Raw genomic sequence first — 17,003 nt, 5'->3', positions numbered from 1 at the left:
TTGGTAGATAAACATAACAAAATAAAATAAATACAACAAAATAAAACGTTGTGAAAACATTGTCGGATGTAAATCTGTCCGTCGCGCAAAAAAGGTTGGGGACCGCTGACTTAGAGTACTAATTAGGTGGAACCAGATAATCTTCCATGGCACACCTGATCATTTTTTGCCCAGTGGTTGGGAAACACTTGGTTAGAGAGACAATCTAAACATTATTTCAGCTGTCTCACAGTCCACCACTTTTATTTTACCTGCTAGAGTCACTTCTGCTACCTCTAAATTGTGTAGATATGTATACTGTATATGTGTGTCTGTGTGTGTGTGTGTTTATGTCCTCAGAACAATAGGCTGTAGAGCTGCGGATGTTTGCCGATGCTTTGAAAAAGTGACATCTAAAGACGTGTTTGTTTGTGATGAGATCTGGTGACTGAAAGCTAAATTCGTCATATGACTTGATCCTTCGAAAAAACTATTCAGTAAACTACTAGAGCCAGTTTATTGAGGCATTGTCTTTCTGGAAGATGTTTCATAGGAGGTTAGAGGTGATCACATAGAACAACTTTATATTGATTTACAGTGACCCTTTCCTCTAACAGGACAAGTGGACCCAAACCAGAAAATATATCTAACACATTGTGTTTTAATGCAGTCTCTTGTGCTATAGTGAGACCTGTAACTCTGCTAGCTTTTTTTTTTAAACACATACAAATTATATAGTTGTGATATGTCATTTTGTGGAATGTGAAACAGTGTGACTTCTAAAGGAGTTTTCTTATTCTGGATCTGAAACGCTGGTTTTAATGCCAGGTGACAGCTATGCAGAAGTTTTATGAAACTGATATATTCTGTTTTATGAATACTGAAACAGGTAGACCTATTCTGATAAGTACCTGAAACAAAACTACGGACCTGTAAATGTGAATAGAACAGGCTCTTTACTTTAACACTCTAAATTAAATTACGATGATTTAAGTCCTTCAAAAGATATCCACTTTAGAGAAAGAAAAAATGTATATTTAATATCTAGTTTACTCTAAAACCATACTTCAAGGATTCCAGATTTTTACTGGCGTGCTCGATTAATTTCTGAATTACTGACCTTGTCAGTGACACCCAGCTCTAAGTTCATTGGTTCTTACTGAAAGCAAATGCAGACCACATTTAAATTGTTAAAAAAGGTTAATTAATCCTCTGAAACAGTTGAACACTATAGATTTAAAGCCTCCTTCCATTTAAAAATGCCTTTGAGTTACTTTGACCTTCACTGCTTAGATGATGTATATTCAGAGTTTGACAATGCAGTGAAGTTTTCTGATTTATTTGCTGCAAGGTTGTTTCTCTAGGTTAAAAGTCTGAAAAGTACCCGCAATAGGAATTGCAAGACTAGTGCCCAACTTAAATAAGTAAATAAGTCTGGAAAGCTACAGTCACTCTACGTTATGAATAGAGTTTTTGTATAAAAACAAGTCTTGCATTTAATAGTTAAACTTTGTAAATAGGCTTTTAGAATTGCTGTCCTCAATAAGTGAGAATGTATAAGATGCAATTTCAAAAGTTCTGAATAATTTTTTTAACAAAATGTCAGACATCAATAAATTAATAAATATTCAACACAGGAACTTTTATCTTAAAACTAGTGCTGTCAGCGTTAATCTTGTTGAAATGACGTTAACGCCATAACCGCATTAACACGGCAAATCTCCATTAGCGAGTTAGTGCAGATCGCCCCGTGCATGGGGCTGCACGGCGCTAACACGTTAACGAGCTAACCACGCTAATGCGTTGAAGCCATGCGGCCCCACGCACAGGGCGATACGCGCTAACTCACTAACAGAGATTTGGCATGTTAATGCGGTTATAGCGTTAATGCCATTTTAACGAGATTAACGCTGGCAGCACTACTTAAAACATGTCTGTAGGCTGTAAGGACGCAGGCCCTGTACACTGATATCTTGTCATGATTTCAAGTAGCCAGAAAATGGGTAGCATAGAAACAATAGAGAATAGCATGTCAGCAGTTGTGTCACACTGATGTGGCTTTTAATTTGAATTGTGAAGTTCCATCATGCACAAGGGTAACACATACAACCTGACTTAAGTCAACATATCAGCTTAACCTTTAATTATCAAAATTTTAAATAACTTTCCAAATGGTTCTGGATTTGTGAAGGAATACTGGCATAAATCTAAGGAGCTAAAAGTGGATCTCATTAAGATCCAGTTGATACCCACGTGTTGTTACGCATTTGAGCAAGTTGCATTTTGCACGACACTGCTTACCAAATAAGTAAAACTGAGACTGAAGAAAGAAAGAAACTTAGCAATTGTGTGGTTACAAATTGTCACATTACCAAGAGACACACTGAAAATGATTTTGTTTTCAGCCAGCACACACAACATGCAGAAGCTTGCACATCCACACAAATTGTCTAAAATCCTGGTTGTTGTTGTTTTTTAAATTCATCTCAGAAAGAAATGCTGCCAAAGCAAATAAAGCCCTCAGTGCTCTCAAGCATCTGTGCCACTGAGGGAGGTTTCCCCACAGTTAGCAGAGGCATCTGATACAACAAGTCAAACATTTCATAGTCAACAGTTAAGACTCAGGGGTGATGATGTACTGTGGAGCACCACACTGTAACGTATCTGCAGACGGTTGCCTGGCAAACCCACAAGTAATTACGATGGATTAGAGGAAGAGTAGGGGAGGTGAGGCAGAGGGCAGGCCGTCGGGGTCAGAACATGAAATCGTCCACAGAGAGAGAAAGAGAGAGGATGGCGGCTGGCCAGGTTTACATAGAAGATGAGAGGTGCTGATTTTGATGATGAGATAAGAAGCTTAGTCAAACCGCCCAGTGGATTTGCTGGTCAGCATCTACTCATAACACCAGACAAGCAAAAATGAAAGCTCCTCAGTGACTGTACAGAAGCACCGTTCATTGTAAATCAGTTCTACAATACCACCAAGCAGAACCTCACCAAATATTCACCCTTTCAGCAGCAGTTACTACTGACCAAAGGCAGCAGCTGTGGATGACCCCTCCATAGTGAAGCTCACGTGACTCCGCTCATGGCATCAGTACTCACCGGCTTATCGGTGAAGGGGGTCGACTCAGAGGGTGCCATGTCGTAATAAGGAGGCTGAAGAGGAAGCTTCTGCATTTCTTCCTCCTTGTCGAGATGAACCACCTACGGGAAACACCAAGAGCTCAGCGTGACTTATAATGAGCTCGAAACCGGGATAGATCAGCCAGCTCTAGTCCTCACCAAGGTTAACTTTGCAATTAGTCTATGAGTGTGAACTGCTACCTCTTATTGCATCCGCATTGATTAAAACACATCAGCAGCAAAACATTATGTTGACAGTTGTTGCTCACATTTTTTTTGTGTGTCTGTGGTAATGAACAGAAATCGGCAACGTTAATCTCGCATCCGACAGAGAATACAGCTTGACAGCAGTTTGAACTTCAGCAGCTCAGTTGAACCTAAAGTTATTATGTGCATCAAAGTAATTTTGTCAAATGAATCACTTCCAGATCACATAAATATATGATGCAAACTTTTGAAACATCTGAGCTGAAATGCTAAAGTAACTGTAAAGCTGCAAGAGCTAGCTGAGATTCATAGCCACTATATTACAGAGGGATTTCATTTCTTACATGAACCTGACATAAATAAACTATTTGAAAAGAATAGTTTGCCTATGTAGACAAGGCTCACTGAAACCATTTTAATATGGTACAGACATTTCATTAGGTACATCTAGGAAAATGTATGTAGTCCAGCACAACATAACACAAATTCTGCTTTTACATTTTCTACTTTTGTTTTCAAAAAGGTTTAAACTGTGTTTTATTTTTAAGTTATAGTGGTGATCTGTTTTGATTCTTAAATGTTTTTTTAAATCCCTTTGTATAGATATTTTAAAAGGTAGAACGTAAACATTTTCACTGTGTTTGAAGGATTATGGTTTAGGTACAAATGCTAAATTTTCATTTCACATGTTTTCTTTATTTATTTTTTGCTTTGGGTGCAAGCTCTTTAAGTCTCTATTAAGTCAGATGTTATTTTATTTATGCAAATAAAAGAGCAATATGGTTCAAAAAGACAAAAACATGTTTCAAAGTGTTGCATAAATAAAGAGGGGGTTTAGCTAGATTCAGAAACCTTGTGAATTAAATTCAAAATTAACCTACATCCTTAATCAGTGGACTTGCAGAGCATGATGTTCTGTGGTGACCATTCAACATATGTCAGTTTCTGACTAATTACCTTTAATGGAGTATGATACTATATTATAAAATAAATTACATTGTAATCCATCATAATTTCTGGGGAATTACAGTTACATTGAGATTGTAGATGAATATCTTTTTGGTTAACACCAAAATCTTTCTGTAGACAGACAACGATCCGATCAGTATGTTGGTTTGCATGATTTTACACTGTAGCTTCAGCTTGTCAAATCACTCTAAGAAATCTGTCTAGCACGTCTATGACCAGCTGATCACACCAAAGCAGGTGGCTTTGTCGCTGGACAACAGTTCCTTTCAGTGCTGGAAATTCAACAACATTTTGCCTCAGAAATCAGAAAAGGGCACTAGCATGACCGTACAGAGTAAATCATGGTTGCTCAGGGGGAAAACATCAATGAACTCAATGTGAACCAGAGGAAAAGATCGAAAACCAATAATGTCAAGTCAATTCAGGCCAACTCAATTGTAATCTAGAACCTATTACATGCAACATAAAAGTCTTAATAAACAACAGGTGGTGTCACATTATTTATGGTTTTGTTTAATTAAAAAGGGTAGTGAGAATGAGACATTAAACACCTCCAGTGGTCTTCCACATGCACACTTGGCAAGGTAGGTTAACAGGTAGGTTGTATAATCATCCTAGAAAACTTGACCTATTTCTTCTGAAGAGCTATACTGTCTCGGTTGGTTCTGTATCTTCATGTGATGCCTGAAAGACTTAGTTATATGGAAATCTTGTCAGTGAAGAAGCTTCTTGAGGTTCATATTAATTGCAGGTTTCTCTCAATGTATATGTAAATTCCAAAACAACTTGAGTTGCACTATAATTTCCGTACATAATTCGCTTAGGCGCTGATAAATATTCAGATTGGGTAATGACTGTATGATGATGACTGTAAATCTACAAGGGGTGAGGGTTAAGATTCTCACTTTAAAAATCAAGATTTGGCTGTTTCACAAGTTTTCTGTGGCATAATAGGCACAGTGTTTTGAAGGGTGGGTTTGTGTGAGGAAAGGGGGCCACTCCTATAGTTTTCCTTTTCACCAGGTTGTCTGTCTTAGACTTTTCCCACAGAGTACTTCTAATTGATCTGTCAAAACCTGTCATAATCACAAAAGCAAAATTTGATGCTTCTGACATCAAAGTACCTTGAAAGTGTTTCTTAGGTGGGGTACTCAAAACAGTCTATAGAGAAGCTTACTGGCATAAAGGAATTAATTAATATTTTAATGACAAATGAAGGCGAAACCTTCATAGAACGTTTGTCAGACCTGCACATTTTGCAATGAAAAGAAATAAGAGTTAATGAAAGAAATTAAAGTCACTCGGAACAATGAGGTCATCAATGAAAATGTGAGACTCATAATGGTTGCTGAACAATGGTTTTCCCTCTTCATACCTGCAAATTCTGTTTAATCTGTTTTTTTCATCCACTTTTTTCATCCACTTTTCAAAAAGCTTTTGAATGACAATATGTATCTGGGTGATGTGAACTTTTCTACTCACGTTACATCAAAAGGTGAAGCATTTAATGGTTGAGTGGTCAAACAGTGAGCTGAGTGCCAGACTTCATATGCAATTACTTGGGGGGGGGGGAACGTTTGTTCAAGCTATAAAGACGCTGAACTCCCTGATAGTGAGTTTGGCTGTCAAAGTCTAATTCACAGCAATACACAACATTTAATTATAAGAAGCACACACTGATACTTTGGCTCTGTCGCCCAATGAAGTGGCCAAGCAACCTCTGCCCGAATACCAAGCTGTTTAAGACCAGTTGTAACATTCAGATATGCTGCATAACCCACAAAATCTTTTCACTACATTTGAAGGTGAAAAATTATCCCTGATCTCATTTCTCGTTCAAATAGTCCATTTCGTAGCTTTTCATCGAGTTCATTCTCAAAAGGAAACCCTTGAAAAGCTAAACCCGGAGCAAAAAATAGCAGCGAACAATAATTAGAACTATGTCATTACAAATTGCCTGGTGGCTCTGCAGATGCTGATCAGTATAATTTAAAGAAACAGCTAATCATGATGATTGACAGGCTTTGGGGCACGAACTTGTCCAGCTGAACTGATGACGGCACCACCAAGAGACTTTTTTTTCTGGTATACGATATGATTAAAAGTTGTAGATAAGATTATTTCTTAACAACTTGTTTGTATTTATGGACATTTTAAAAAATGTAGTTCATAAAAGCATGTTTATAAAGAAGCTATCTATACACCAGGATCTGCTTGGGCATTTTAACTTTTTATTGGGGAGTTGGGGTGGGGGGGAAGGATTGCTTATCTATGCATTCTCTACTCACTGTGTAATAAACCTGCCGTGATGTTTTCTTGTTTTGTTTTGGGGGGTTTTTTGTTACTTTTATCTATCCAGATGTAAGTTTGCTGAACGTGCACCTTCTTTTAAAGCAATGGCAGCCATAAAACCAAACACATTAAATCCTGTAATGTGACCATTAAAGCCTCATTTTTATACTAATCACCAGTCAGGGTTACGATGCCTTGCTCAAGTAATCTTCTGCAGTAGTTGTGCAGGAAGAAGAGCGCATTATTTCCCCTCTCTCCATGACTTTCTCTGCCCAGATGCCTAGCAGTTTGACCTTGGGCTTATGACAAGTATCAAAGTTTGATTTAAATTCTCAGCGGTGCTGATAGGTGGTGACCAACTTGACAGTTACGTGAATCTTTAATTATTCAGAGCCTAATAGCGCCATTTTTTTTTACTTCTTTAGCTCCTCAGTTTCTCACATACTGTAGTCCTTGACAACAGTAAAAGTCACTGCAACCTCTGCACACTCCTGATGACACTTCACATGTAAATAGTGCTGCACATTCAATCTTATGAGAGTAACTTTTGTTTTCCTAAACTACAGCTTGTGCTACAGTAACGTTTGCAATAAGCAGATTGGAAAGCTATCGGGCTGGTTGAGGCAGAACATCCAGGAATACAATTACATAGTACTGGTTCTGTGCTATTTAAACAGCCTAATGCAATATAAGGATTGTGTTCTCATGGAAGCTCGACAAGAAATTAGAAAAAAATGTTCTAGTGGCCACACAGACCAGGAGCCAAACATGAATAGGGAGGCTATGCAGAATCAGTGTGACCATGGAAAACGAGGTTTCAAATTCCAAGGGCATGTTCAGAATACTTTTTCACCAAAGGAAGTTTGAGGTTTAACTGCACTTTCATAACGTGGAAGAGCACATGAGTGGCCATCTTACTTTATACTGGCTGCATATAATACACCCGATATATTAATATAAGAGCATGTGACTTGTATTCAATTTTTTTGCCATTAACACAACCAGTGATTGACTGCTGTGATTTTTTTCTTGCTTTTAAAGATGCTATTGGCACTATTTCACCATCAATTATTATTTTAATCTTTTCCAGATGACAGCACATTCCAGTACTGACAATATAAATGAGGTCTGAATGGAGTATACTCAAATCTGCTTAGAATTAGAGACAGTAAAATTTGGGGACTTGAGAAAATTGCAAATTTCTTTAATGTTGCCAGGAAGTAACTTCAGCGGGAGGGAGCACTGTAAAAAGCGGTTCCCGTGCAACCACTCCAGGCTCTGCATGTTTGTTATCGTACATTCAGACAGTACAACTTCCATGGATTCAGCAGCAGTCTTCAAAGTTGGGATGAACAAATTATCACTGATGAGAATCACTAGATTCCCATCAGTGACAAGTAAGTTTGTCACTGATTAACATAAAAAACACTGCTTGTTAAAATGATGAAAACATGTCTTGAGGTTAAAAGTCTGTGAGAAATTAAGCTGTTTATCAAACTCGAGTCACACTTTGAAATCTTCAGCACTCATTTACTAAGCTATAAACAGCTTCATTTAACATACTGCACTTGTACTGTGTGCAGTGATTAAATAATAAAATGGACAATGTCAAAGACTCTCTGCACAGCATATTCAAAGTACAGATAAAAATCTCTGACAATACTTTTATAAGCAACAAAGTTCTTTTTCATATCTCTGCTGCAGTGCAAGCAGGGATATGGTCGTTTATTTATATGTCAAAAATTGCCCACTGACAATTACTTTATTTATTAAGAGGGAAATTAATTACACACATGGATAATTATGTTACATGTCATTGGCTTCACTTGGAGAATGTGACATTTCTATATTCAGCTAACTTTATTCACCGTCTTTGTGACAGTTGCTTTGGACAGCTGTGTAAGACGAGGAACACACACACACACACACACCTACACACACACACACACACACACACACACACACACAAAAGGCTCACGGCACTAAACTGACATTTTTGCGATTTAAAAATTCACCTGAAAATCCAATAAATGAAAATAACTTTCCAAAAACAAAAAGAGACCTAAGCTGGTTCGCTGCTCTTAAAGATATATGGAGGTAAAAAACATCACATCACTCTTTTGTTAAAAATATATTTGGGCTTGGATTTCATATGAAAGAGACAGATACTGCCAAAGTTGTCATACCTTGTGTTGGATCAGGAGAATAAGCAAGGAAAAGAAGTAGGGGGAGGAGCTTACCTGGATGTCATCAGATGTCAAGTGTCCCTTCATGTCACTGTTCTTCTTTTTGGGTGGAGGAGGGGCTGGTTTGTGCGCAGGTGGGAGGTCAGTCCTGTTAAGAGAGTAAAAAGATAACATGACACTCAGCACAGTAAGGGATCACCACTCTTTACGTCCCTCACCTTCTACACCACTCTATAATGAGAAGTCCTGCCTGCACTTGCCTTTTTCACTCTTTCCTTGGATTTTGATAGATCTCGTGTTGGTGGCTTTGTTGCAGCAGCAGCCATCCCTGCCCTTTCAAAGGCTCTCGCTGGAGAGACACTGTGCTAATGAGAGTAGGCTGTAATTGGACTGAAGTGAGGAGATAGGAATGGAGGGGGTATAGGGGGCAGGGAGAAGGGCATGTGTGAGTCAAGGGTGGTTTGAGCCTCATCCAGAGTGCCACGCGGACAAACACCCTGCCTACTGTGCAGCGACTGTTTGTTTGACATATAGTCCTGAGCTGTGACACGGAGAGCTCGGCAGGCGGCTTCAGCTCTCCACCTTTTTCAGGATCCCTGGTACTAACATCCTCTAATCCCAAGGCACTCACCCCACCCCTCTGTTGGCACACCTGGGTAAAAACAAAGCCTCAAAAACTGAACACCTGTGCTAGTTTATACGCCGCTATTAACAATGGAGTAAGCAACCGTTTTCTGTAAATCACCAACAATCAAATTTCGATGGAGGTAAAAGCCACTCTGTACAGAGTCATTCTGAGTTATTATAGAAAATTACTGAAATAAAATGTGATCAGGAAAGACAGCGGTAACTGAAAGCATTCTGTTGAAATAGTTTGATGTGTATCTGTATAATTATTTCAGACAAGGAAGCAGAAGGGTTGTTGCTACGGAATCGTTATAAAGAAAACCCCTTGCCTCAAACACGCTGGCAGTCAGATGTCATCTGTCGTATTCTGACATGATATCAGGAGTGATCAAAGATAATGAAGTGGAGCACAGACACTGAGCTGTGTACCTACATGCATTATCTCCAGCTCCTCCCGCCTCCCATTCGCACTGGTTCACGTCCTTATTGAATAACATGACCTTTCCGCAAGGCCATGCTGCCGTTTTAATGTGCAGAAAATTTGTGCATGAGTGCACCTCTTAACTCTTTCTTTCACGCTCATTATTTCCAGTCCGTATCACCTTGTCTCCAGACAGGGCTGCCGTACCACTGCCAGATTCATGTGGCACCCTCCTCAGCCTGCCTGCAGCACAGAGGCACAGCAAATGTACAGAGAAGCAGCGTGCAGCACACTAGCTCTTCAACAATAACGCCTTCCGCTGCAGAGCTTTGAGAGGAGAAACATCCATTTTTTCCTGAGACAGATAATTATGAGTCTTGTGGGAATGCGGTTTTCACAGGTACAGCAGTGTGCTCATTATAAAGTATTATAATTCACTGCTTATGACTGACTGGATTCTGATACAGGTGAGAACTTAAGACAAGACAAGATCATTTGTATCCATGAAATGTGTGATACTAAGTGTCATTTTTTGCTTCTGTCTGTCTCGTGTATGTGAGACAACAGATAACGGTGTTTTTTTAGTTTGCTGAAACATAACACTAATGAACATCATGCAATGACCTAACTGGAATTTTATAAAAGGACATGCAGCATTACAACATTATGCCTGACTGGATTTTGATTTTACTGTAGTTTGAGATAAATCAGTTATGCACCATCGGGATTCGACAGGTTTATTCAAGTAAGATGAAATCTGATTTTTTTTTATGTATGATTTGCTGAATTCGTTTGAACTTACGTTTGATCCCATAGGACCTCCAATGATTGCATTTTATTGCAAAGGAGCTTGTTCAAATAGGTAGTGTGCTGGGGCCCCTTATGCGGAGTGAGTTTATTAAATCTGACCAAACATGAAGAAATTCCCTCGTCTCATGACTACCACCCCACGGCAACAACTTTCTCCCTGTCATCCAGCTACTTTTGTAATCACATTACACACAAGAAGCAGTCTCAGGAGAACATCAGTGCATAGACTGTCACTACTGTTTGACACAAGGGTGGGAAAACAGACCAAAAAGTAGCACAAGCGTTTCATGAAGTGCTGTGTGTGCAGAGAGGGAAAACGTATAGCACAGCTACAGCTCACGCAAGATAGATATACCAAGATAGATATACAGCATGTGTGTTGCCGGTCATTCAGTCGGCATATCAATTCCATATTTGATATTAATAATATAAAGAACTTGACATGTATAGTATATTATTAATGAAGTATACTTGTAGGAGAGGAAGTAAAAACAAAACAAAACAAGAAAAGGTCAAAAGTAAAATGTATTTTTAAGATTTAATGGTTGCATGTTATGATGTAGCAGCCACTTTTGAAAAATATCCAAAAACAACTCTATCCACCATCTCTGTGTTTTACTGTGAGTCAAACCAGTGTCCATTAGCACCACAATCAAAAATCAAGGAAAATAAGCAATCATTATCTTGCAGATTACTGTTTATTCTAGTTTGGGTTTGAATGTCTTAGTTGAGGTCCATAATTTCCTTTAGCAAAAATAATTTGGAACTCCAAGTAATTGCTCAGATCTTCCACAGCAACACTCTGTGTTGTGCCAAAAGAAGTGGTCAGAGGATCAGACAGATTTTAAATTAGCCAGCTGTTATGCGTGGCCATCTAAACCACATTATTGGGAAGTAGAAGCAGAATGAACATACCTGAAATATTGATATCAAGCTCACATTTATTCACACAGAAAATCCATTATTATTCTCACGGCAAGTAAGTTGGGTTAGTTTTAAACTAAAAAATATGTTTTAATATGTGCACATGCTCTCGGTTTAAAATTCCTGGAAGGAGAAGCTTTTTGTTCAAACTGCAATTTTGGAATTTGTAAAGGTGTAATGCATAATATATCAACCCCCTGAAAAAGACTGAATATTGGAGATGTTTTCTGCTAATATTTGTACGTCAACATGTAAAAATGAGCGAAATATTCACTGCTACAGATCTGTGCGCTCTTCAGGAATGCAGATGATGCAATCTCAATCAGTCATTAATAAGCTACATTGCAGTCCCGCACAGCTTGACCACCACATGTGCATCTCGTACTTCCTTAGTGCTGAATGTGATGCAGGCAGCATGGGGGCGTTGGATCTGTGAAAACGCAGACACTAATGAAAGCTGACAAGCAACACAAGCCCGTGGGGAGCAGAAAGCACTGGGCAGGGAACCATAAGCTACATTCAAGTTTGCAGTGTTTCCTACTCAGACATCCACCTTGAAGACCTTGCTCCTCCTCGCTCTGTTGGCTACAAAAAGCTCAGGGCAGCTTAGGGGGAGATTTAAAGGGGATAGCAAGGAGAAAACATAACTAATCCTTAAACTGAGAAGAGTAGTCTGTGAGGGAAGATTTACAGCAAAGAAAATGACTTTTACAATGCACTCACAAAAAAGTGACTTTCCTATCTGAAATTTTCGCACCATTGAGGAAGTCTTCAAGCTCACACTCAGAATTAAGATGTTCTCGAAGGTGACAGAAAACCCTCTTTCCGTCCACTTCATGTGAGAGAAAGTGAAGTGTCGCATTCCCACAAGCGTTTGGATTAGAGAGCCACCGTATGCCTGCAGCCCTGCTCGTGGAAAAAACGTGGAGTGTTTGAGCCGATCCTCGGTGCTCTCATTGATTTCTGTTGATCACAATCTTATTTGGCAATTTAAATGCTAATGATACTTTTAATTGCAAGACGGGATAAATGTGATTTGATCTTTAGGAGGCAATTACTTTCATGCTTTGTCTAGCTCCGATCTTTTCAAAAGGCGGACAACAATTACTCTGCAAAGCTCAGCTTTTTTTTCTCCTCTCACAAGAGAAGAAAGGAAAAAACAAGAATGAAGCAAAATGGTGTTTTTGTTCTTTGACAAGTTTATCAAAAACTACTTCTGTTGCTGGGGGAAAATTTTGCTCTTTAGAACACTTAACTTTACAGTTGTACACAAACAGTCACTTTCCAAACCTTTTTCAACACCTCAGGCAATGCTACTAGTGTACATACACTACTATGCAAAAACATAGATATAAGGTGATTGTTATAAACATTTGTACTGCATGTATAACTTTCTGTGCAGAGAAACCAAGCACCATTTTATGCATAAATAACAATAGCAAATAATTTGAAATCACACCGAGTACAACACAGTCCATGTTGAGCGACTCAGAAAGACAAGACAGTTCTACTTTGGTTACAGCTTAAAGCAAGAAGGTGTCCATTAAGAAATTACCATTTATCACATTTAAAAGGTCTCCACACAGCAAAAGTGAAAAGCACTGGTGACCAGTTTATAGACCAAAGGGTACACAAAAACAAATCACGTCTCCACAAATCACTTCTGCTAACGTTACATCTCAAAATGAAATCTAACTTCATTGACTTAGTAGTACTGCGTACTCCTTGTTTGTCCAAATGTCCTCCAGTTATGCTACATTTCAGTCTCAGAACAAGTTTGAAACCTGTGCTCAGTTCAAATTAATCATGGTTGTGTCGTGACATGGGCTCTCGGCTCATGGTTAAACATCCGTTTTACATTCTGCATGCAATACTTTTCAGATACTTTTGTAAATATGACTGGAAAATTGGCAACAAAGTGATTTATGCAAGCAAGTATTTACAACTGTGTCAACACCAGCTGTATGTCAGGAACACTCAAAAGATTGGGGGGGGGGGTTTGGCCACAATTGGCAGTGCTCTTCTGCATTTTGGAGGTCATACATCACACCCGGGCAAAAGACGATGAACATATTATTCTGAGAACATCGCCTTTGACAATGCCCATCTATTTTGATAATCAGTTGACTATTTGCCAGTGCAGCCTCTAAAGGGCCAGTGATTTATTAGGATTGACCAATTTTGAGTCACATCATGTGCTGCTTTGTTAGGGCAAACAGAGGCGTGACAGGCAGTGCAGTCAGGCATGTTATCAAATGCCCAGGCTTGATTAACAGCTCATCAACATGCAGAATTAAACAGTCTGGCTAAATGCTTCCCCTTTACTCTGACATTAGACACTCATATACAACTATGAATATCCCCCTACATTGAAATATGCCCCACACATTCTTTTGCAACTTTTCTGCATCCACATAGACGGTTAAATGAGAACAAGTAAACAGTTTCTGAGTAAGACACTGAACATATTTGATGACAAGCCACAGAAAAATGACAAAAATTCATATGAACAATTAAAGCTTTGAATCACATTTCACTACATTAAGCATTACATGCCAAACTAGTGGGAAACAACAACATTTACAGCACTGGCACAACTGTTGTCATGCATATTTGATGAGAGTCATGCAAACAAAAGGAGGGAAAAGAGCAAGAAGTGGAGGAGAGAGGTTGGACAGTGTGGTCTGTCAAAGACATTATCACTCAGCATCAGCTTATGTAAAACAAAGCCTGTATAAGCTTGCGGATTTCTGTTTGATTAACAATTTGATATGTATGTTAACTCTCATCTCGCCTTGTAATTCTGTTCTGTCCAAGCTCCCTGAATCGGATAAACTCTAAGTGGAGCTGGATTTTCCATCTAAAGAATTCTGATAAGGTTTAATTGGTCGTGGAACTGTTTTCATCAAGCTTTATTTTCATTCTTTCTTTTTTCCAAACATCATTGTCGTTATTTGATGTAAGAGTTTATTTTTGCCATTCATCAGATTGACATGTAAAGCCTAAATTTCACTCCAAAGTATTTATTTGCTGTATGCTGTCAAAGCAAGCAGAGAAATTGCTCAGATTTTAGGCATCAAGTGCAGTGTGACTCGTTAGTGAATGATTATTGATCATTTGCTGCTTTCAGCACTCACAATGGTGTGCTCAAGTATGTCACTTGCAGGCCACCATTACATGCAGGCAACAGAATAGAGGATCCAGGAGTACAGGGATCAGCAGGGGATAGACTGGGGTCAGGAGCCTCTACTTTCCTTGTGGGGGACTCTGGCTTCTCAGGACCCTGTGTCACACAACTATCAGCAACAGCAGCAACAGCAATGCTGAGGGAGTGGAGTGGGAAACAGAGAGCAGTTACTTTGGCATCAGAGTGAGAAAGAAAGATAGATTAGCAAGGCGGGAGAAAGAGACAGAAAGCAATGGGAGCGGTAAGAGTTTGTGTGCTTCATTTATCTTGAAAGACAATGCAGAGAGCTAAAAACAGTGTGGTTTCTGCGTCTGCGTGGCCTCAGACTTGGTGGACCTGCTGCCACCACAGAGCACCACAATGTGCAGCCGGCGGAGACCAAAAACCTGGCAGAACGCCTCGTCTGATGTTAGCATCACCGCTTTGAATAATCAAATAAGCTAGAAGATTCTGGAGGGGGACCTCTAAAATAAGCATTGTAATCTCATCATCTGAATTGATTAAAGGCTCATGTGCACCCTGAGCCAGATTCTGCACACCCTCCCCCAACCTCAGTTGTTTTGGTAATAATCCCAGGGAGAGAGATAGCCAGCTCATGCTCACAGCAGCATCATTCCCATGGGAATGTGGTTTGAATCTTGTATATTCAGAATAGCCAAGAGCATCATGAAAACCCTTGGCAACCACTGAGCTATCTGTCCTGGCCAGGTGTTTTAGATGAAGGGAATTAGCAGGACGTAACTTGAATGCGTGTTTCCTTCTTCATTGAAAACAGATTTCTGACAATTGCTCCAAACCAGATGGCAGAGACTTTTAGTACCTCGAAATAACGCGAAAAGCTATTTTAGATTTTCACAGCTCTGTTGCTTATTGTTCTCTCAGCTGCACCCTCTGCTACTTCTGTTTTCTCCTTTGTGTATGGGCAGCAGCTGGCAACGCTGCAAATTGTCATAGGCGCTGGTTGGCCGGAGGAGGTGTTGCAGAGTAAATAACATCAGAGTTACAAGGCCCCTTAATGTGTCTTCAGCAGTTTGAATGTCTTAATGGATGCAAGAAGAAGTCTTACACCATCTATTTAAGAATACATTACAAAGTTTACATTTGTAGGATACCTCACCATTAGATCTGCATCACAGGCCTTGCTAAATTGTGCTTGATTTGAGGTATATCTATTTGCAAAAGCAGCGATGGAAAAGAAGTCGTTCATACTCTAATTACTGTTTAAATTAAAATGAATTTGCATAATTCTACAATCGGCTGACCCGACCTCTGGACCTCCTGCATACTTTAAAATCTCAAAGTAATCTCCTTTAACTTCTCGACAATATTGTGACCATCCAACAGAAGCAAATGTTTCCTGAGAAGACTCTGCAGTACATACTCCTGCAATCAGCCGTGATTAAAACAATAGTGTTTTAATGGGAAATGGGCTCATTGCAGCCCACATTACAATCAAGCAACCACTTAATAGCTGCTTTAATAAAAATCATTGATTCTATCTGCTTTGGTAAATGAAGATAGACATTCTCTTTTTTTTAGTGCAATTAAATTCATTTTCATACCGTGACCTTTATGAAAGGAGACTGCTGGCTCCCAGAGTAAATGAGAATGAGACAGTGACATGTCTGCAGCATGTTCCTCCGTCTCCAAACACATTTACTCCCCTAAAAAAGAGTTTCGTCCTTTTCGAAGTGTTTTTTCTCTCGTGGAGTGACAAAGAGTGCACACCTAATCTTACCACCTGTCCATCCCCCTGCAATATTCTCTGGGAGAGGCTTGATACTCACAGGTCATTATCTGTCTCAGTGCGGGTCTTCTGCTGCCGCCGATGGACCATGACAACAGTAACAGCTACGCCAATGATGAGTCCAATGGCAACAACACCTCCAAGGATCCCGATAACACCACCTGGGGGACCCTGCGCCATTGGCTTCTCTGCAGACAAGAGGAGAAATAACAGTGTCAGAGTATGTGCTCTTTGAGTAATTGACACTGCCTGGATGAACTTCAAAAAAAGAAAAATCAACTACAGCCTCCAAAACAATACCAATGACAAATAGACTTCTATGTTATCACAGAGGGAGTCCAACTTTATGCTGTTATTAATAGAAATCTTGGACAAAAGGTTAAAATAATTCAAAAGCAAAGCAGCAATGCACTCAAGAGAAACAAAAACAAAACAACAGGCTATTGTCCAAAGAAAACCTTTACAAACCATTTGACACAACATATGTCAGACTTGAGGTTTTTCTCTCATAAAACACATCCAAACAAT

General features: G+C 39.3%; 1 protein-coding gene across 2 annotated transcripts in view; it reads right to left on the bottom strand.

Moving 5' to 3' along the window:
* Window positions 1-16,660, bottom strand: part of LOC146694477 (uncharacterized) — a 35,466-nt gene extending 18,806 nt beyond the window's left edge. For both annotated transcript variants that reach the window (XM_085430672.1, XM_085430673.1), the window contains exons 1-3: window positions 16,516-16,660; window positions 8,814-8,907; window positions 3,085-3,186 (exon numbers count right to left, since the gene is read on the bottom strand). In XM_085430672.1, the coding sequence (XP_085286798.1) occupies window positions 3,085-3,186; window positions 8,814-8,907; window positions 16,516-16,655 (336 nt within the window). In that variant the 5' untranslated portion in view covers window positions 16,656-16,660. The remainder of the gene's footprint in view (window positions 1-3,084; window positions 3,187-8,813; window positions 8,908-16,515) is intronic.
* Between the last annotated feature and the right edge of the window lie 343 nt (window positions 16,661-17,003).

Source organism: Copadichromis virginalis, linkage group LG14 (genome assembly GCF_057382275.1).
Source record: "Copadichromis virginalis isolate Kocher_CV1m ecotype Utaka linkage group LG14, C_Virginalis_male_GT1.1, whole genome shotgun sequence".
NCBI lineage: Eukaryota > Metazoa > Chordata > Actinopteri > Cichliformes > Cichlidae > Copadichromis > Copadichromis virginalis.
Note: the sequence above shows the minus strand (reverse complement) of the source record. Positions and strands in the feature narration are given on the sequence as shown.